The sequence below is a fragment of the Lytechinus variegatus genome, chromosome 1, assembly GCF_018143015.1.
Source record: "Lytechinus variegatus isolate NC3 chromosome 1, Lvar_3.0, whole genome shotgun sequence".
Classification (NCBI taxonomy): Eukaryota; Metazoa; Echinodermata; class Echinoidea; order Temnopleuroida; family Toxopneustidae; genus Lytechinus; species Lytechinus variegatus.
Window position 1 is genome coordinate 53,383,194 of NC_054740.1, and position 23,074 is coordinate 53,406,267.

General features: G+C 36.5%; 1 protein-coding gene across 1 annotated transcript in view; it reads left to right on the plus strand.

Annotated features, from left to right (window-relative positions):
- The window catches only part of LOC121416715, a 34,220-nt gene continuing 11,146 nt past the window's right edge, over positions 1-23,074 (plus strand). The window contains exons 1-5 of the mRNA XM_041610178.1: positions 1-429; positions 15,834-15,934; positions 16,553-16,720; positions 20,204-20,379; positions 21,015-21,087. Of these exons, the coding sequence (XP_041466112.1) occupies positions 360-429; positions 15,834-15,934; positions 16,553-16,720; positions 20,204-20,379; positions 21,015-21,087 (588 nt within the window). The 5' untranslated portion in view covers positions 1-359. The remainder of the gene's footprint in view (positions 430-15,833; positions 15,935-16,552; positions 16,721-20,203; positions 20,380-21,014; positions 21,088-23,074) is intronic.

A 23,074-nucleotide genomic window follows, 5' to 3' on the forward strand; every position in this document is an offset into this window, starting at 1 on the left:
AGCTCGAGCTAGCTGCGAAGGAGACAGTCAGCCTTCGCCGATCCCCGTTTCTGATCCTTTTTGTTCTGTAAAAAGTTGTTATGGATGTATAAGTTGGATATATATTCCTGGAGGTATGGATATTCCTTCAGCGGAGAATGCAGTTGAAATTACTGAGTTTGGTTGCTGAAAGTCACAACCCAGTTATACGATTTAAGCAGAAGAAAAGGCAAAAGCAGAGGACCCACTCTGGCATCCTTCCCGGTACGGTACCGGTAATTCGGCCCTGAGCTTCCGGGTACCTAATCTGTGTTTTCTCGCTCTCCTGCGCTGCTAGCACTGGGGAGCTCAGAGCAGAGCAAGGGCGGAGACGCGGAGAGATGGCTGAAGCGAGTGCGACAACAGATACTGAGGAGGATGGGAAATTACGACCTTCATCTGGAAGTGATGGTGAGGTTCATTTGAAATCCTGGCCAAATTTGTAATTAGATTGACCTGTGTAACAGTAGACTTCTCTACTTTGTGTTTGTCTGATTTTGCCCAATGGTTTAGCCTTATTTTAGTAATAATAATATTTATAGGTTTAAATTACTTTAAAGTAAACTTAAGTTTAGGCCTGCAAAGTAGTTAAGTACGTTACTGTGTCTTTATTGCCAGACAGTAACAGTTGCCAAATGTCAATGACGAAGTCGGCAAGAATGAAACTGTCTTTAATTTAGTAGGCTAACCGATTAATTATTTTTAGTCATTTTCCCCCCTCAATTTTATTGTTGAAAATTAATCTAATACTAGGCCTATTAGGGCCTATAATATATAGAAATCCAGTTATTTGCCTCATCCAATGTCAACGACAACGGTAATACGGTATACTAAAAACTAAAGCTTACTAAAAACAAATGTTTCTGACATTTAATTTTTCCATCTGCCTCCTGGCACTGCCACTAGCCAGGAGGCTCCGAGAGAGTAAAATTCATTCATTAACATGTGCTTACTCTCCTATCCTGCCTGCTTCTTGAGAGGAAAAAATCATTTACTGACATAGGCTTACTCTCAATGAAGCCAGGTATCCATATCCATTTATGTGCGTGTAGGCCGCCAAAACCTGAAACTTCCGCCCCCGAGATTTCTACTTTCCTTCTAAAAGATCTAGCCCTAAATCATGTACATGGGATGCAACTTCATTTCCGACATTTTTGCGCCGAGCCGCCATCGATTTCATTTTCAAAGAAGAATTCATCACAAAAAAGAGAAAAATATCATGACAAGACGCATGCGTCGGGTAACGTTGGTGAAGAACAAAAGGAAACAAGATTGCGGCGTAAACATTGGGCAAGTCTCTTCTGTCTTGCCATATTTTTCTAATTTTTTGGATGAATTCTTCTTTAAAAATAAAATCGATGGCGCAAAAATGTCGGAAATGAAGTTGCATCCCATGTACATGATTTAGGGCTAGATCTTTTAGAAGGAAAGTAAGTAGAAATCTCGGGGGCGAAAGTTTCAGGGTTTGGCGGCCTACACGCACGTGAATGGATCGGGATACCTGGCTTCATTGAGGGTAAGCCTACATCAGTAAATGATTTTTACTCTCAAGAAGCCGCCTGGCTATACTCTCCAGGAGCCGGGGATTGCGTCCAATTTATGTGCGTGTACCGCCAAAAACCCTGAAATTCTGGCCCCCGAGATTTCTACTTTCCTTCTAAATCTAGCCCTAAATCATGTAAATGAGATACAACTTCATCTCCTACATTTATATGATATTGATTTCATCTTTGAACGAGAAAAAGAAATTAATTTAAAAAAAATGAGAAAAGCATGATAAAAAGATGGGGAAACCTGCCGGATGTTTATGTCTCCATCTTGTTTCTTTTCGTTCTTTGCCAAGCTATGTGACGCATATCCTCAGACAGATATACATGTAACAGCTATTTATTATATAGACGTCATTGCAAATGTGAATTTTGAAATGTGTTTTTCTTAAATTTGATCTGCTGCACATAAAATGGTGTCAAAAGTTAATGCAACATTGGATCACCCTAGTATATGTATTTTGCAGTTTTAATCAATAATTAAATCTGTAACAAAAATTCAATAATTATCTGCTATTGTATGCATTTTGATTACACTAATTAACAATATTTAATTTCACATTTTTGCCCCCAAAATGCCTGTCACTGTATATGCTTGGCGAAATTACTTCATCATGGATCTGTTTGTTGCAATGATACACAACATTTGTACTAAACATTAAGTTTACAAATTAGATGATTAACCAAATTTCTCTAGTTTACTATTTGAATAGGTTGCAGAAATATGAGGCTGACAGTCATATTACATACAGTATAGTACATGTAAGTTGTTACATGTAATTGAGTTTAATAAACATTCAATCATTCACCGGCTTCGTCACCCCCGTTACTTTAAAAGTGCTATAGTTTTTGTTCCTGAAATTGTATTGATCTAATTTATATTTATCCTATAGTTCTAGCTTCAAAATGAAATCTTACTCCAAAAAATTTGGTCAAGATGCTGTGATGTAGCAACAATTTATCCATGGCACCATGTGGGAATATTGCTCTTTTGCCACCCTTTTTTGTATTTACCCAACTTATGAAATGCGATCATAAGCTTGTTTCACCATAATTACTGTGTGTCTGTATTTGGATATGTACAGGTGAATGCAGGCGAAAATCTAAAGATGTGAGCCGGACTAAATCCCAGCATAAAGTTGATTTGAAACAAAAATATCAATCAAGCGTGTAGTGATAACTGAAACTTTCAAAGTCTAATGTAATTGTAAAATAAGAAATCTGTGGCATCCTAGAATTTTTTTTAATGTTCTACTTGTATGGACAATAGACATGTTTGTATTTTGTGTGGATTTTACATTAGTATCAAATTTTCAGCATGCAATGCAGCTACATGTAGTAAAGGAACTTTGCATAGGTTTTCTGCTTTACATTACCAGTGGATCCTCTGAAAAAAAATTGTGATTAAACCCCATTTCATATCACAAGAATTGCATGAGCTGGTAATATTCTCCTGTGTGTATGTATGTTCTGAGAGAAACAAACTTTACAATGTGTCTTTCATGTTTTAATGAATGAAAAAAAAATCACATTTCATTTGAATAATTAACATACATGTACTTAACAAAATTAGCATACCAGCTAAAATGTGTACCTCACATGTACGTGTACAAGCAAATTATTATTAAAGTGTCACTACTTTCTTAATTTACATCCAAGTTTGATGATTTTCTAGACTAGAGTGTTGCTTGTTTGATTTCTCTTGTACAGTAATAAATTATCAACTTTTTGACTTCACATTTAAATCACCAAATACATGTAAAATAAAACCAGGGAAATTTGTATTTTGATATTTTTACATGTAATAAAAATGGGATTTTTTCAGCTTTGTGAAAATTGAAAACAGCAGGGGACAAAGGGCATGGGACTGATTTTGGCTTAAGATTATAAAGTGAACAGTTTTCTTTGAAAGACACTATCAACAGCCTTGATGGTTTTCTGAGAATGCCAGGGTCTGTGCTGCTTGTGGTTAGGCTACCCTTACTGTATTCTTCCACATGCTCTGCTGTAAACTCTTCATGCATTGTGCATGCAAGGAATTGTTAGTGTACAGTTGTACATGTACATGGTCCATGTAAAATGTACATGCACGTGAATAGAATGTTCATCCATGGCCCAGTTTTACAAAGATTTATGTTTGATCCAATCAATCGTAACTTTATGGAAATCCATCAGTGTCATAATTTTTCTACGGGAAATTTGCACAGTGTCCTTTGTAAACAAAGAGAAGCGCAGTGAATTTTTAAGAAATCAATCAATGAATGCGTGAATATACATCATAGCTGAAAAATATTTTGAACAAACATGCATAATACATGTACATGTATTGTAGATGATACATGTAGATGTTGAAGTTGCTGGCCGTCCATAGTTGTGATTGATCGGATCAATCGCAATTCTTTGTGAGACGGGGCCTAGGTGTACCCCCAACTCCCTGTTTCTGCATCATACATGTACATGTACATGTATGTAGAACATATCAACGTCATGACTCTAGAGCTGTTATTCATTTAATAGAATATGCACACATTTAGGCCTACAAAATGTACTTTAAATTATATGTAATTAATTTTACCTTCATCCCAATACAGATGTGACTTACAATACATGTACATTACAGGTATTACAGTGCGCCATACATGTATGTGCCTGTCGAAAAAAAAAGAGAAAAAAACCAATGGCATGCATTAGTTGAAATATCTTTTATGACTTGAATCTGGTATACATGCATATGCACATACTTTACAGCCAGGTATGCCCCTACTTTATATGTTATTTATTTTAAGTTCATCCACCATCACAATCTCTATTAAAAAAAGACAGTGCACATGTACATGTAACCTGTAATTTTGTACAATGTACAATTTTGGTATAACTACACATACATGTATGAATATGTATGTCCATGCACATGTACATTATGTTTGTGCATGTATTTGCGTAGGTGTACATACATGTATATATTCACATGTATATATCTGTTCTTTATGTTGTTTATATGGATAATAATATCCTTCTCTTTCATATGAAAACCAGTTGTACAGGTACATACCTGTAGAGATGAATTCTTGAATACATACAATATGTAGGTTAATTAAAGCCCACATATGTTTCATTATCATTATTTATTAGGCAAAAAAATATAAAGAACAATACATTTCAGTACTAACAAAGATAAGAAATATCAACCATTGGAATGTCACAGACAGAAAAAAAATAACTACACTGGTATTACTGTGGCATAAAGCCTCCTGTTACTGTAAAACATGATATACATACATGTACATGTACTGTACATATCCCCCCCCTGCACAATAAATCATTTGATTCTGGGTGTGACCAAAAGTGTCAATCTTTGTGCTTGACTGCATACAAGTCCCTGGATTTACAAACCACACACTACATGGGTCTAGGGTAGTAGACTACAGTGGCCTGGGATTGCATCGAAACAGAAGGAGATGGTGTAATCCTTGGCTGAACAAAATAACCCAGCCCAGGGCAGGGGTTGCTTGGTTTTAGGTACACGTGTACCAAACTATGGGATGTCATCATCTTTTGTGTCTACAGCCATTGACACCAATGTACATTATTGAATTGCGTGTAAAGTAAAACTTCAATAACAGTAGTATTATATTTTCATTGAAATATTAATGGAATGCATCCATTCTTGTATTGTATTGCATTTAATTGTACAGTGTAGGATCCTTTCATAGATGTATTTACACCTCCCTAAGCAGAAAAAGTACCAGTAAATTTATTACATTGTAAGATCCTTTAATAAATGTATTTACACCTCCCTAAGCAACAAAAAGTACCAGTGAATTTAAAAAGAAAACTGAAATATTTTTGCTTCAAACCTTGTGCATTCATACAACTTGGACTTGCTAAAAAGCAAAGTTACTGTTTTCATTGAAAATATCCCTTCAAGGGAAAATCCCTGCAGAAGTACATGTACATGTAGTTGTGACTTTGTGTGTTTTAAGGTATGATAATTACGGGCTTTAATACATGTAAATACAATGTAGTATAGTAATTCGTATGCCCAGGAACATGAGGACACATACTGGTACTGTACATGCATCCTCTGTAGATTCCATTGTACAAAACACACAGTGTAAACAGAATACATGTACATGTACATGTATTGTATTGAATTGTATGTAGGAAATGCTGTGACATGTTATTAATAGCCCTGACGAGTGGCTGACCTTCACACATTTCAAATAATTATATTCAAAATTTACCAATCCGAATGTATGGGTATATTAGTGATTAGTCATGGATACTGTAGGCCTGCTATGAGTTTATTTTATATGGCCTACATGTATGTTCAATTCATGTGCAGTATGCATGTAAAGGGCACTTGCACTAATGAGAAGGTTTACATGTACATGTACATGTTGGCCTGTACATGTACAGTAGGTCTACGTGTGCTAAAAAACCTCACACAACTTCTGTGTTACATACAGTAGCCTACATGTACGGTTGAGGCCAAAAGTTTACATACACCCATGGAATTCAGTTAAATTTGTTTGCCTGCCAAACATTGTAAAATTTGCTATATCTTCAGAAATGTACATACTACCATGACAAAATTGGTATCAAATGAAAGAGTGTATTAAGCTTTTTCACATGATTGGGATGCTGTTGTGATTAAAGTTTATTTCAGGTGGAATTTTCTTTGAGGAAAAAAAAGGAAAATTCATGCCAAATGTATTCTATTGTTTATTATATTTTCAAACATTGTCTCATAGAAATATATAAATGTCAAATCTATGATTTATTTTACATTTTCTATCATGATATGTCACCACTTAATAAAATTGTGTAATCTGAAATGTTTGTGTTGAGAAGTAACTAGCACAAATGTTGAAACGTTTTTCACAAGTTTTTATTTTTAATTTGTCTAAAATATGAAGATTTTCTAGGAAAAAATGACACCTGAATATTTATAAGCTCCTGATGACATAGCAATGTGATGAAGGAACATGACATACATGTACATGTACTCATTCATTTGATATCAAATTTGTCATGATACATGTAGCACAAATATTTTACAAGATACAGTAAATTTTATATTTGGCAAGTGTCGACTTTTCTTTGAATTTCCTGGGTGTACATGTATGTACATATAAACTTCTGGCGTCAACTGTATGTCTGGGGATTTACATACTGTACATGCACATTAGCTTCTGTACAATTCTAATAGCTGTACATGTATTACAGAATTGCAATGACCACTTTGTGTGCATAAATATACATGCTTCCCGAGTGTCAATATTAAATTTTAACATGTAGGCCTATATGAATGTACATGTAGCCTAAAATGTATGACGAAGATTGTTACTTTACAGTACATGTACCTTTCATTTTTTGAGAGCTATTATGCTCCTTTTAAAATCTGTGATTTTATACATGTATTTCTACGGCATTTACTTGTGATTTATATTATGGCGGCTTGTCGTTGTTCAAAACCCACCTACACCCGAGAAAGGAAATTATATTTGGTATGGTGTCGAAAATCTGTCCATCTGATGGTCAATCGGATCGGGGTCGCCCTAGCCATTAACTAGTCACTGTGGTCTAGTAGTTAAGGCACCGGCGTTCAAAGTTGGGGGCCTGGGTTCGATTCCCGGCAGAGAAATTTTTCCGGCATCACCAATTTTTCTAAAGGGCAGATAGCTCTGGGAAACCTTGATTTAAGCTATGCCTACCATTGTTCTCTTCATCCATTTCTTTCACAAAATATTTAAATAAAGAGTTGCCAAAGCTGTCGTACATATATATACATATATATATATTTGAGATCAGTAGTATGGAGAGGGCCGTAGCAAGGTCAATACCCGAGACTATAGATCAGCTTCTCTTCTTTGAGTTTGCAATCCGTCTCACGTTCGCAAGAGATGGCAACGCATACCTGTAGATCGTTGATGAAAATTCAGGTTGGTTGAAATGCGTTGCTACTGGAAGGCCAGGTGTGTTACATGTAAGTCGGATCGAAGGGAGATGCTCTGTTACTCTGTCAGCCCAGAGGTTGTTTGGTCTCCCTGATGTAAAGCTTAGTGCAGCGAGAGCATCGTATAGCATATACAACGTTTCTATATATTTTTTTTTGGGGGGGAGGAAGTCTTAATTCAATGGGGTATAACAGATTTCAAAACAATTGTAAGGTGGTGGGGTCTGAACATGTTCCAACTTGATTCTCAACTATGGCCTGTCACCTTTCATTGAACTTTATAGCAAGCCTACACTTGGGAAGCACTGTGGTGTAGCAGTTTGGACTCTGCCATGCAATCAGAGGGTCGTGTGTTTGAATCCCCCATGGCTTAGATTTCTTTGGCAAGGTGTTAATCTACACTTTGCCATTCTCCACCCAGGTGTTACATGTATTGAGGGTACCTGATAGGATGCGGAAGCCTATGTCGTATGCCTAGTAATTTAGTCTTGGAACGCTTGTCAGAATGCTCCCCAGGGAGTGAAGAAATGCACACATTGTGTGGGGGCATGCCAGAATCCAATGTCTACATGTAAGTACATGTAATAATGATCGCAATGCAAACTGCTGAAACAAAGTGTAATATAGCACTGTATCTACATGTACATGTAGGTTCTCAAAAGAATGGGTTTATGGAAGGGAGTGAAATTAATACCCCTCTTCTAATATGAATTTTCAGACTTCTAAATGAAGCATGTTCAAATGAACTTGGTCGGCAAATAAAAAGGTGCTGTCCTTGCATCAGGAAGTGTGTTTACATGTCGAGTCAAATTAGACTTGTTTCAACAAGTGTATTCTCTTTGTTTCAATTGTTAGCTTCCTATGAATGATGGATATAAACATCGATATCTCATAATTAACTTATTTGAAAACAACTTCACTCGTAGAAAGTTATACCTCTTACATGTACATGTAGGCATCGTCAATCAAGTTTTTCCCATTGAGTTACATCATGGCACCGAATGCTCAGTATTGCTGCCTACATGTCTTTGTCAGTCATTATGGTATGTTACCTTTTTTTCATATTCGTTTTAAAAGAAGATGCAACGCAGCTGAATCGCACAGTGGATCCTAACATAGGCTCATTAGCTTTATTACCGGTAATCATTCGGCGGTTTTTAGAAAAAAACCCAGGCTGAAATGAATTCTAAAAAAAAATATGTCAATTAAGTCTATAATATTGCAAGACAGGGAGTGCAAAGGTATTAACCGGTGTGTTGGCTCAGTTGGTAGAGCATCTGTCTCACAACTGGTAGGTACATGTACAATGTAGGGAGTTAAAGTGATTGGTTAACATTGGTTTGACTTTTAAAAAATCTGAGCTAGAAGGTCACACTTGTCACCTGTGTCTGCGATATGTTACAAAAATGAAGCCCAGAAAAAATTGCGTTCCAAAATAATTATTTAGTACTTTAAAAATTGAAATACAAAGTGACCGGAAACACCATCTTCATTTCATCCCATACACTTATGTGTACTATTTAGGCGTCTATAAGACCCCTGTTACATCTGAAAGTTTCCTACCCGAGACCCGACCGAGTCCACTTGCAACCTTGACTGGATTGTTGGTGGATTAGCTTCGCGAACGGACCGAGTCCGAAATGTGGTCTGTTTACATCACAGTGTTCATTCCTCCCTATCGCCCTATCTGTACTGTTTCGAGCGGCATCCGATTGCTGACACCTTTAAAAGGCGCTCTCGATCTAGGCTCCGAATAATTCGCGCGCGCTAATTGAAGTTACCCGAGATTCTGAAAGAATGCTGATGATCCCAGCAGTCGTTGAAGATATGATCGACTTGAAAAGGATACGTTTAAAATGCTTCTTTTCACTCAAATCAAAGACTTTATCAATCACAATTCACGTGTCGCATGCCGCAAAAACATTCGAAGAACGACGGGGCTGGGGAGGGGATAGCGCGCGCTATGACGTAATTTGACAGCTGGCGAACGGACCGAGATAGGTTCGAAAGCTTGTGTGCGTTTACATCTACGAATCGGTGGACCGGGGCCGGCCCGATACCTACCCGAGACTACCTCTGGATGTGGTCTCGGGTAGGTTCGCTAAAAGGTGGCCCGAGGTAGGTTTGGGATGTTTACATCTGATTTCTTTCCGACCCGAGGTAGGCCCCGGGCCGGCCCGAGGTAGGAAATCTCTCAGATGTAACAGGGGTCTTATAGACGCCTATTTACAAAATCGGGGTTTGTCTTGTAGTTTTAGCTTTTCATTCTCAATAATGGTTGTTTTCAGGGTTTATTAGTTCTAATACATGCACTTATACACATGTTTCATCTTGGTTTGAGAATTTTTTAAATCAGCTGCTCACAAAGTTAAACAATACCTTTAAAGCCCCGGCTGTGTCGGACCAAAAATTGGAGTTGTTGCTGTCCTCTAATAAATGTCCTTTTCAACGACATCAATCTGGTGCTGCTCAATGGCTGCCGGGCCGATGCTCAGTTGGGCAAAATTATTTTTTAGTATTTCTATTTCCGATTTCTATTTCAATTTTATAAACAAAATTGATTTTTTTTTGGGAGAGCATTGTGTTTACCCTACTCTTCTTCCGCATCACAGGCACTGCTGAAATTTCGCGTATAAACAGCATCAGACTCGTAAAGGCAAAGACAAAATCTGCAGCAGCCTCCTCCTACAGGTAGATTGTACATGTATCTTCTGTCAGGATTGCTTGAAGCAGAGAAGTGGGAGTTCCTTGCTTGAAATGTACTACTATGCAGCGCTTATTGTGAAGTATAAATGTACATTTATTGCTTGTACATTGCATTCTTGAATACACATTGTAGACCTACATGTACATAGAATACAGGAGTGAGAAGTACATGTACAGGTGTATTACAAAGGCTGATATTTAGTGATAACAAATTAAGTTTATTAAATAAACTGTCAATGTTAAATGTAGGCCTGTATGTACTTTTTGTGTGGAAGCCAAGAAATTTTCTAGTTCTTTTCAAGAACTAATATTTGCAATATTACTTTACTCTCTGCAGCAATTTGTCCGTAGGACATGAGCTTGTCAGAGCATAAAAGAACAGCAACAAGTTCAGGGTTGTATATTAGTTTAATTTTAATGTGGAAAAAAAGTACATGGGTACCTGTCAACCTTCATTACTTCCTTTAAATAAAAAAGAAGATAGTGTGATAAGTCGTCCGCTTGTAGTGAAATAAGATTCCTGTCTGCATTTCCCATAGAGGAAACAGACCAAGTCCTTCGAAATTGAGTTTTCCGTTTTCTAGCGAAACTTCCTCATACAGGAATTGAAGAGTTAAGTTCAGTAGACACGGTAAACAATGTTAAAGTTTGCCCGGACGTTTGAAGGCGTATGCAATAGCTTCAGACACGTGTAGCCGGTGGAAGTAAAAAGAGGATCCATCATTTATTTGTACATCCTCTTGATATTCCTCATTAAATTTTTACTTTCTCTTTCAACTTAAAAAAATGACTTTCACAAAGTATTTCAGATGGATTCGCATTATTCTTTAATGTAACAGTGATGGCGCATGATAATGTACATTACTTTGCAGAAGAGAAATCTGAACAGACATACAGTAGATTTGATTTGAACGTAGGCCTATGTATTATCAATGTACATGTAATGGCTGATAATAATGTTCTGTGGCCACTGTGTACTAAAAAAATGGTATGTTTCATTGCTTACTGTATATGTTCTACATGTATTAGTGAATATTGTACAAGGAAAAATGTTAAATGTTGAAAAAGGAAATAAATAAAATGAAATGGAATTATTATTGGTCCATGACCAAAGCTTTAGACAGTCTGTAAACATTGATATGGGGGAGGGGGGGGCGGCGGGGTGTACTCGACCAAAAAAGTACATGTACATGTAGTAGGTCTGTGCCGCGAGTGAGACTAAAAACGGGGGCCTTTGAGCGGGCTTATTGTAAAAAGGAGGGTCCTCGGAGCGGGCTTCAGAACTACAATGTTTGTGAAAACGGGGGTCCTTGGAACTGGTCGCCTGCATGTGAGTGCGTATTCATCCCTATGGTACGGGCATACGTGCATGCAGCTAGCCCGGCGGCATAGGCACTGGGTGCGCCAGCGCAGAGGTGATGGTCGGACAGCGCTTTGCGGCCGCTTTTCTCCAAAATTGGAGCTCATTGTAGCAGAGCAATACGGCCGGAACGGCGTAACGGAAAATATGCGAAGCTTTGGAGTGGATTTCTTTCTTTTTTTTTCCTCGATAAGAAGAAAATGCTATGCATTTGAGCTGCTTTCTTTGTTCTTTTTCTCAATAAGACAAAAATGCTATTGCCTTGGAACGGAAATTTGAGTGTAAAAATGGGGTCCCCTCTGCGGCACATACCCACTATGCATTATAAACTGGATGGGGGAGGAGAGGAGGAATTCACCAGTACCAATTTTGTTCATTTAATTTAAGTTTTGTGTGCTTTGTTGTAGTCTGAACTTGAGTGGGGAGGATTAAAAGTTAAAAAAAAAATGACAGATACATGTAGACTTTATATAGATTGGCAAATACATGTTGTATTACCCAGGGTATAAGAAGCTATACACTGTACATGTAGTCATGGGGGGGGGGGTGTTGAGTGAGGGAATGGGAGAGGGAGATAGAGAGTGTACATGTACAATGTACATAAAGAAGGTACCGTAGTTTCAATTTATTAAGGATGAGAGAAATGCACACATAACAAACACATTTATCATCCATTATTGGACAGGGATTGTTCATATGTTATTGCCAATATCTGTGTGGTTTTGTGGTCTCTTGGATAGAGTTCAAAGTATAGACATTCATATTCTTTTATTTCTGTGGTTGATACCAATATGTCATTGAATGGTTTATCATGACACAAGAGAGTCCACCTGTGATGGAAAGATTGTAAACAGGATCTTTATTGTGTTGGTTGTAAACTGGTTTAACATCTGTGGGACTATTCTGGGGTTCAACATATCAGTACTACTGGTGGATGTTACGCTGTTCTTGTATTGTGAGCAACTTAAAAAAGACTTAATAATGAACAACTTTGCTAAGGACTGGTGACACTTACATGTAGTAAGGAACTAGACGACACCAATGAAAATCTGGCGTGTATCGTTTACCCTAAAGAAAGGATCACCAGTCAAATAACATACAGTGTTATGAAACACTCACCTGGTATTTATAATCAATAATAATTTTTTTTTTCAGTACATGAACTATAGAATAAAATTATCTAAACATGCTTTGTTATAAATAGAAACATGAAAGTCCCTGTACATAGGGGTAATGAACCAGAGATGAATTAGCATGAGACCTGTTTTATCATTAAACTTTCATAAAAATCTCCAATTTCTCCATTAGAGAGGTACATGTAATTTACAATTATTCTACAAGTGTATTGTGATATGCATTCATGATTTCTGTCATTTCTGAGAAAAAATCTAGCATTACATGTACATGTATGTATAGTATTTATTTTGATATACAGTGTATAATGCCATGCTGTAGGCAAGGATGCTGTGGTATTTTTATCACACGCTCTGAACCTATTTATGTTTAAAAGCAGGGAAAAAATTAATCATTTTTTTGCGGAGGCTCCATTTTCAATTTTTTGTAAAATTTTGGGGCTCCATTTCTACCTTTTGGGGGATACTTATTTCGGGGCCCTTTTCAAATGCTACGTTTTTGTATTTTGAGGAAAACCTATTCACTTATTAATGAATTATTACTATTGTTTAATATTGTATGATTTTTTAAGTTATTTTTTCATGCTTATAATCTTGGTTGTGGGTGTGTTTCTTGGGTGTGACTGAGTTGAACTTTGATATAGATGAATCTAATTTCTACTCCATCTATTCTATTACAATATTCCTGAAGTTCTTTGAAAACGCAGATCTCCATGAAAATTGCATTTCTCTTTTGGGGAGTCCAAATTTGGTGAGAATGAACTCATTAATAACTGACATTGAAGAAATCATCAAACTTTATTGGCAGTTTTGAATACTATAATATACCCGAAATGTAAATTGTCTGAAACAGAAAATCACCATCATTGAGGCCTTTACTGAGCGAATTGTCCCCCACAGCTCTGGCAGAGAGACAGAGCTCAGACTGGCTAGCTGGTACAAGCGCCAATGTGTGTGTGCGTGAGCCTCTTGCCGGCCTTGTAAAATAGATCGAGCTTTGTTTGATGATTTATTGTCTGATCTTTACCTCATCCCCTAGAAAAATATAAAATAATGATTTGTAAGTTATAATTAGCAAATAAGTTAAGTAATTTTGGATGTTACTACATGTGCATATGTAGGCCGTTTTGAAAAGCAAAACTGAATGAAAACTCACCAATGCGAGGTTACTAGACTCTGGGATTTATTTCCTGTGTAATACAATTTTTTTTATCACAGAATCGTGATATCTGTAGGGGAAAATGTGCATTAGAAATTGCACATTGTGGTACATGTACTCATAATGGACCCTTATACATGCAACTGTTTCCTTACCATTGCGTTGATTTTTTTTTTCATACCATGTGGATGGAAAAACTATTTTTTTTTTAAATAGTAAGCAGAGCTCGAGCATGTGGCGCTCTTTGGCCGCTGATCGCTCGGCAATAATTTCGGGGGCGACATTAAGATTTTATGTCGCCCCTGAAAGCATGATTTTGGCCTGGGGGGCACTTCCATTGACGAGTGGATACCATGCACAACCATGGGGTCTCAAAAAGCACCCTATCAAAAATACGTAATTTCCATATTCTGAAAATGCACCCCTTAACAAGTATTGGCGTGTGAAACCCTACCCTTCATTTCACAAAACAGTTATATATACATCTCGGTCAGTATTCAAATGAGGGAACTGATAACATCACTCACTCACTATTTCTTTTGTATTTTATTATATGAATAATGAAGTATTTTTATTTTCTCGTCATTGTCATGTGAACTATTTTTGTGTTTTTGACACCCTTATCACGTTACGTACGTAACGTGCCTTATCGTGAAAAAGACATCCTTTTTATGTGTTTTTTTGGTCGCGCATGGTATCCACCTGTCAATGTAAGTGGCCCCCCCCAGGGGATTTTGGGTGATTTCGAGGGCGACTTTAGGCATTTCCGGGGCGAATTCGCTCGCTGCCCCCGTGTATTTTTTTCGCTGTTTAATAGTATCACCTGTTTTGTGTGAATTTTTTAGTTACCATTTTATAATTTGTAATTTTCATTGAAGTAATAATAACGAAAGTACAAGAACGTCATCGTTTTTTTTGAAGCTGTGAATGAAATCTATTTGTATAGCATTGAAAAATTTAAGTCCAGTGTACTGTCAAAACTGCATACGTCAGCAGCGACCATTCTAGATTTATCATGCTACAGCAAGCAGCAACCGGCTTATAGTGACCACTGTATTTGACTCCCAAGATGGCATATACAGCTGTACATGTAAAAACCTGTAGCAGCCATTTGCCTACGTGTATAAGGGCAGCATTTTGTGTCTCCCTTCGATGGTCACTATAGACAGATTGAAGAGATACTCAATGCCATTGTACATGTTCTTTAAAGGGGAAGTTCACCCTGACAAAAAGTTTGGTGTAAAACTTGTAGAAAAAAAGATAACTCGTATTGGTAAAGCTATTAGGAAAATTCATCAATAATTAAGAAAGTTCAGAATTTAAGTTTGTGACATCATATACTTGTAGCTGCCCCATACATGGTTATGTAGTATAAGATGCATAGATTTCAAATTATAATGGTTCATGATGACTCGTTTTATTTCTTTCTGGAGTGGGGAGGCATGATTTGATATACTGAAGGTACAATAAAACCATTAAACAAATTTCTGAGAAAATGACATTTTATTGATTTTTTGCCATAAGATATGTGGGAAAGCTGCTGGCATATGATGTGACAAATCCGAATAATGAAATTCTAATAATGTTTTTTTTTTTTATTCTTTTAGGGATTTTCCTCAAATCTTATTATTTTTTCTACTATTTTTACAATAAACTTTTTTCAAGATGAACTTTCACTTTAATACATGAAGTGTGTCTACTCCACTGCAGGGGATAATTTTCCTGTTATAGCATCACAATTCCATCCACAGTTGAAGAGAGTTGCAAAAATTTCCTTTGTGTAGCATTTTTTTTCTAAAAATAGGACTGTACAAAACATTGTTGAAAGAATTTCTCCTACAACCAGAAATGCTAATCAAATGTGAGGAGTAAAATTATTCCATGCACTGTTTTTTTTTATTGACTTCTCATAATCTAATTTGTCTTTAAATGCTCTTTTTCTTTTCTTCAGGGGTTGGGAAGAGGAGGGTCGTACGACAACCCAACAGGCGTCTTCATGAACGAGATCTGCAATCACTTACAGAAAGGATCAGTGGCAAGGAGGCCGAACTGGTAATGATTTGGTGGTGGTGATGATGATGATGGTGGTGGTGGTGATGATTGTGATGGTAATGATTGTGGTTGTGGTGGTGATGATGATGGTGGTGTGAACGATGATGATGATGGTAATGATGATGGTGGTGGTGATGATGGTGATGGAGATGATGATGATGATGAAGGTGATGATGATGATGATGATGATGATGATGATGGTAGTGGTGGTGATGATGATGATGGTGATGATGGTGATGGTGATGGTGATAATGATGATGATGGTGATGGAGATGATGATGATGATGATAATGATGGTGATGATGATGATGATGATTGGTGGTGGTGATGATGGTGATGATGATGATGATGATGGTGATGATGATTGGTGGTGGTGTGAATGGTGATGATAATGATAATGATGGTGATGATGGTGGTTGTGGTGGTGATGATGATGATGGTGGTGTGGATGATGATGATGGTGGTTGTGGTGGTGATGATGATGATGATGATGGTGGTTGTGGTGGTGATGATGATGATGGTGGTGTGATTGATGATGATGGTGATGATGATGATGATGGAACAAGTCAAAAACTCTTGACAAAAATATACTAATCCAACAAATTTCTCTCTTTTCAGAAATCTTTGGGTAGACCCAACAATGAAAGTTCACCGGCTGAAACGGCAGAAAGGGAACTCCTCTTGAAAGATCAGAAGAGCATCAGGGAATCGAAAGAAGCCAACATTGCCAAACGCAAAGAGTTTGATGAAGATATTCGTAAACTCAGTGATGACATCTCAAAGAAGGTAGGATGCTCATGCGTACATACAATTCATGGTCATTTATAAACAAACTTTGTAATAACTTCTAAAAGCTAATCAATATTGATTATTAAACCTGGCTACAAAATATAAGCTGCTTTATCAGAGATAAACATACATTTCACTTAATAAACTTCACAAGGCTGTAATGAATAATCTTACTAATGTTCTCTCTCAACACAAATTTTGTGACATACATGTATATCATCACAGTTTGCTGTTTTGATATGATTGCTATGCAAATATGTTTTACATGTAGCAAGTTTCTACATAAAGTAGGACTGTCTACATAAAGTAGGACTGTCTAAACTTAAAAAGAAATTCTCCAGTGACCCAAATTACTGTAATTTGAGATTTTGAAATGATCACATGCAACTTTTCCTATTTATCAAAAATTAAAAAGAATTCACCCAATTTTTTAAGGGTCACCTAGTGAGTGTTGCATGAAGCATCTTCTCAGTGACTTTCAGTGACAGATTTGCTCTTGGCCAATCAGATGCAAGGATTTCAGTAGCTTATAACACATAGTCAGTAAAAACAACTGACTATGTTTCATGCAGCGCTCACCAGGGCTCCGTAACACAAGGTTTGCGATGGATTGCAAATATGAAAGAACTGCACTGATTGGTCCCTGGTCAGTACATGTACATGTATAATGCGCATGTAACATTGATATTGATTAGTCAGTTCATTTAGCGATCGATCACTATTGAATCTATGTGTTACGGAGTCCAGATGATGAATTTTGCAGGCCTACATGAATATGTCATTTGAAGGCCCTGTTTCACATGAACGTAAATTTGCTAGATTTCAGTTAGATCACAGAATCACACCATTTCAGTAGCTCATACATGTACATGTATCAGGGGCCTTCGAAAACAAGTTTTATGAAACCAGGACCTTGAACTTGGGCAAACTTCTTGTAGGCCTACATGTACATGTAAATCACAAAGAAAGGATGTGTTATTTGACCTACAATATGTGCATAAAGGTAGTCAACACAACTCCTTAACCTATAAAAAGCTGTGTTAAAAAGCTGTGTTATTGTCGAAGGTATCAAAACATATTTTAAATGCACTCAAACCAACAAAACACAATCAACTGGCATTTTTAGGTTACATATGCATTGGGCTTATTGCCAATCTGTGATTCTCAAAGTGACCTTGTTTTGTTGAACTATGGTTTATGATTACAGAAGACATGTACATTGTACATGTCTGTACTACATGTAGGCCCAGCTAGTTTTTGAACTCTTTTGTTATGGTTGAAAATTCCTTTATGATTATTGTACGTGTGCCTAATTGCTACTTGTTGGCAGACTGAGTACGAATAGTATTGGCTGCTGACTTTTTACTCTATCGTCTTCTTCATTTATTGTGTACATGTAGAATTAAGATTCAATATGGTTTATGATCTTATTTTACATGAAAATATGAAGAAAACATATTGATTTGAAAATTTCATAGTGTACCTACGAGACTCTCTCTGTTGTCAGTCATGTCATGTCATTTTAAGGTCTTTATTATGCTTGACTGTATGTAGTGATCATTGTAATTCAATGAAAAAAAAAATCTTTACAATCAAGCGTTATAAACGTTGTGTGTTTAACTGACTGTGTCCAGGTATTATCCAATTGATGGAATCAGAGCAATAAACTCTCTCGTTTTATGTTAGTGATGTTTTTCATAAAACTGCTTGTTAATCAGGGACAGAATTACTGGGGAAAATCCCACTTCACTGCCATTTTAAAGTGTATCTCAGGGACTCAGTTTTAAGGGGAGTTTTAATCCATTTCAGGAAGAGCGAGATATCGCTCGCCTTAGGGAAGTGGATTTTGTGACATAAAATAACAAATGCAGAAAAATTAGAAATCTAGCTACATGTAGATCATACACTTCTGTATTATTTGTACAGCACTTAACTTCCATGTACAGTCCACACTCGAAGCCTGCTCTGTTCACTATTTACTGTATTATCATTTTTGTTACTTTGTTTTGTTCTTGCCATTATGTATTTCTTATATACCTGTATCGTGTATGTTATTTTGATCGAGTGAAGTAAATGAAATGAATGAATTGAATCTCTATTCTGACATCAGACCTGAATTTAGAATTGAGTGTCAGTCAATGATCGAACTACAGTGTATAAGAGCCAACCTTGAAAACCTCATTCTCAGTCAAGGTTTTATGAATAACACACAATTACCAAATTACATTAAAGGGGATTGTTAGGGGGGCACTGCAAAGAGCTCTTATTTGACATACAAAGAAAGCTTTTTTGTCCGATGACAAAAAGGATGGAGGAATGTACATGTAGGGGAGACTGGGGTTAGTTGGAATATGGGGTAAGTTGAAACATTGTAATTTTTCTTTAAAGCCTGTAAAATAAATTTATGCAATATTGCCCTCAATTTATCGTTATTAATAATACAACAGTGTTGAAGTATTATCGCAATAAATTGAGGGCAGTATTGCATAAATTTATTTTACAGGCGTTAAAGAAAATTACAATGTTTCAACTTACCCCATGTTCCAACTAACCCCGGTCTCCCCTACACTAAGTTTAAACCAACAACCAAAGGAGACAGAAAAATGGGATGACCTGAATACTTTATGCAATATCTGTCTCATTTTAAATGTGTGTTATTGCTTAAAAGTATTAGAGCTTTTTATTGCTCCCCTCATAATTATAAAACTGAGTTCCTGGTGTCTGATGTACATGTAATTGTTACAGATTTAGGCATTAGGTTTTATAGAAAAGTAGCCCCCCCCCCTGAAATTCAGAATGATAATTTTTTGCCTGTTATAGAATAAAGATATGTTTATTTTGCCTGTCATAAATAAAAATATATTTAGCAACTTCATGAATAATGAAAAGGAAGTACCAAAGAGTGAAGCTTCTGAAGTACAACATGTGTGAAAATACTGTGATGTTTAACAAAGTAGTTGAATTGATTCCATTTAAAGTTCGGCAAATGACTTCATGGCATAAGCCATTCTCAAATGGCCTCTTTTTTCAAACTGAACAATTGATAAGTTTTTCTTAGAAAGAAAAACGTATTATAAGCTTGCTTGCTTGGTAAACATGTGATCATATAAGATCAGCAACACAGATAAAGGCATGTGGGACTGTATTTTATCATTGCTCAGAAAAAAAAGGCCCAACTCCTGGCTGGAATGTGATTCTTTTACTCCTTTCTCAACATCATTTTGTGCCAGAATTTCAAAAAAAATGTGCATACACTTGGATGGGAATTTATTGGATTCTTTTTTTAACTCATTTTAAAAAGTTACTGTAACATCTTGATAATTAATAGGTAACATTTTATTTTGTATTGGGAATTGTTCACATGTAATTTTCTCTTTCATTTTATGTATGTATAAATAGCGCTTTGAAACTCTTGTCAAAAGCGCTATCTTGTATTTATGTTTAACAAGCTTTGTGTTGTGAATTCTCGAATCACTGCAGAGCGATGTACTTTCCAAGATCAAAGCCAATCTGCCACACAAGACCATCCAGGCTATCGATGATAACATTAGAAGGTTGGAGTACCAGTATGAAAACCACAACTTCAGGCTCCGCCGTGACGAGGACAGGCTCATTGCCGAGATCTTGAAGCTCAAACGGTCAAAGAAAGAAGTCCAGTGAGTCTTGAATACTTTGAACTTATTGACAATTTATATTTGACTCCTCGCTGGAAAAAGGATTGAGGGGGGGGATATTAATGGGGAGGGAAGGATGAGGAGAAGGGGTATATATTTATGTTTGCTGGTATTACAAATCCTTGTGTGTCTCAAGATATATAGATGTGTACATGTAGGAGAGAGAAACATGGCCCTTATATCGTCATATGAAAATTGTTATCTGGTATATGATATGGAATAAAAGTACCGGTAAACAATTATTTTTCTAACATTAAAAGATACAATCTCTTTATTATCTCAAGAATGAAATAGGAAATTTTGCAGATCATACTTATTTATCAGATTGGGATAATACATGTTTGCTAATGTGTCAGATATTATCACCATGGTAATGGCAATTTTACAATGAATGATTGCAAAATTTTATGGATCAAACAACTTCCTCATTTTTCGAGTGATGCTATCAATTTAGGGCATTCGTATGTTGTTCTGGAATCAGGATGATGTCTTGTAGAAAAGACCATATCATTTCATTATGTAATTTCTCTTTTGGTGTATTTTTTTTTCATTCCCCTAAAAAATATACACCTGTATGTTTATCTTTAATTATCAAGTATTATATTGTATTTTAACAGCGAATACCAGGCGAAAAGGACTGAAATCGAGTCATGTATTAGGAGGAAGGAGGAGATGAAGAAACAGAGAAATGTAAGTACTCACTTTCTTGCCTTATTAAAGGTAAATGCTAGTTTTGGTAACGATATCAAAATGAGTTCGTACAGAATCCAATGAAATGACAACCAAAGTGTCTGTTTGTTTAAATAAAACATACGTGCCAAAGGATTCTGGAAGAAATTGTGTAATTGCTGAGAAATCAGCAAATAAGCACAGGATTCGGGTAGAGCGTTGGGCCTGACATTCAAAGCAATAATTATACACTGTCCCACGTGCGCTTATCTGTGTTGGGGATCTTCAGTCTGAACATTTTTCAGCGTAGATCTCAAGATTTCACAAAGTTCAGTTTATGTAACTGTACCAGATCTAGATCCTCGATGATATACTGAAAATTAAGCCTTGTTTTACAGACTTTCTCATGAAATTAGTGTTTACTGCAACTACTGGAATTTCTCTTTAAGTTGGTAACTTAGAAATTGGTCTCCACCAATGTCTACTTTCTAGTCTGTCTCATCTTCATCCTAGAATCTGGACAACCAATTTGTCCACTAACCACTTTGTCTATATGCCATGTAGCCTATTCACCATTTTTATCTAATTTCCAGTTTTAGGCTATACCTATTTGCCTAATATCCACTTGGTCTTGCACCACATTAATAGTAAACAAGTATGAGTGAACATTTGGAATTAAGCCCAACTGAGTATTAGACTAAGGGTATGTTTATGCTTCCATTGCGAGGACAGAATCAGCGATTTCAAACGTCGATTCAAAACGCCGATCGTAAACGTTCTGGGAGTGCTGTTTATGCTTCACTTTTCAGAGCAAATCATGATCTCCAGCTGGCTTCGCATCGTAAAGCGAGGTCAAATTGGGCACGCCTTTTTTCGAAAGTTTTTTTTTCCCGATTGTTGTTATTACGTAGAGATAACATGGAGCAATACGACTGTATTCATGGTATTTGCCCGCGGATTTTCATCTCACCGGAAGCATGTACCAAATGACGTCATTTAAACACGTTTACGATCGTGGTTCTGTTTATGCTTCCCCAGAAAGCCTGATTCTGGTCAAACGACGTTTACAAACGCACCTTTTTGTGAGTTTACGATCGGCGTTTTGAAACAGCGTTTAAATGAAAATAAGCATGGACGCAACCGTGTTTTGGACTAATCACGTTTGGAAACGCTGATTCTGGCCTGAAAAGTGGAAGCATAAACACGGCCTAAATGAGTGGAAGAGAGATGTGGAGTATTGCACGAAATTAGCATTCAATTGTAAGCATATGATAGGGACAGTCATTTTCTGTTTTACCGGTAAATAAAGCGGAAATTCCATTTGGATCTTACACTTTTCATGTAAAAAATTCATGGAATTCACCTTTACAAATGGAATTCAGGTTTTTGCTGTGTACATTTTAGGTGACAAATGGAATTTCCATTTTTAGATCAAGTTCAAAAGGAATTTCAGATTTTCAGAAATGGAAAAGACCATTTTTTGAAACGGAAAATCACTGTCTCTACATATTCTGGTTCCAGAATGAAGCATTTATTGAAATTGATTGCAAATTTGCACTCAATGCTGGTGTGCTTTTTGAATCAAGTACTTTCAATTGATTTGCTACAGAGTTAAAATTGATCTCTAAATTGTTCATTTGCAATTGGGAGGCTTTGACACCAAGTGTAGAGTGGACCATATGGCAACTAGACCAAAGTGACGGCAGACCTGTGGCCTGTCTTACAAAGAGTAACGATTGATCCAATCAATTATAACTCTATGGAAATCCATCAGTGTCCTAATTTTTTCTACAGGAAGTTTGCACAATGTTCTTTGTAAACAAAGAGAAGCACAGTGAATTTTTAAAGGACAAGTCCACCCCGACAAATAAAAAGAGAAAAATCCAACAAGCATAACACTGAAAATTTCATCAAAATCGGATGTAAAATAAGAAATTTATGACATTTTAAAGTTTCGCTTAATTTCACAAAAGAGTTATGTGCACATCTTGGCTGGTATGCAAATGAG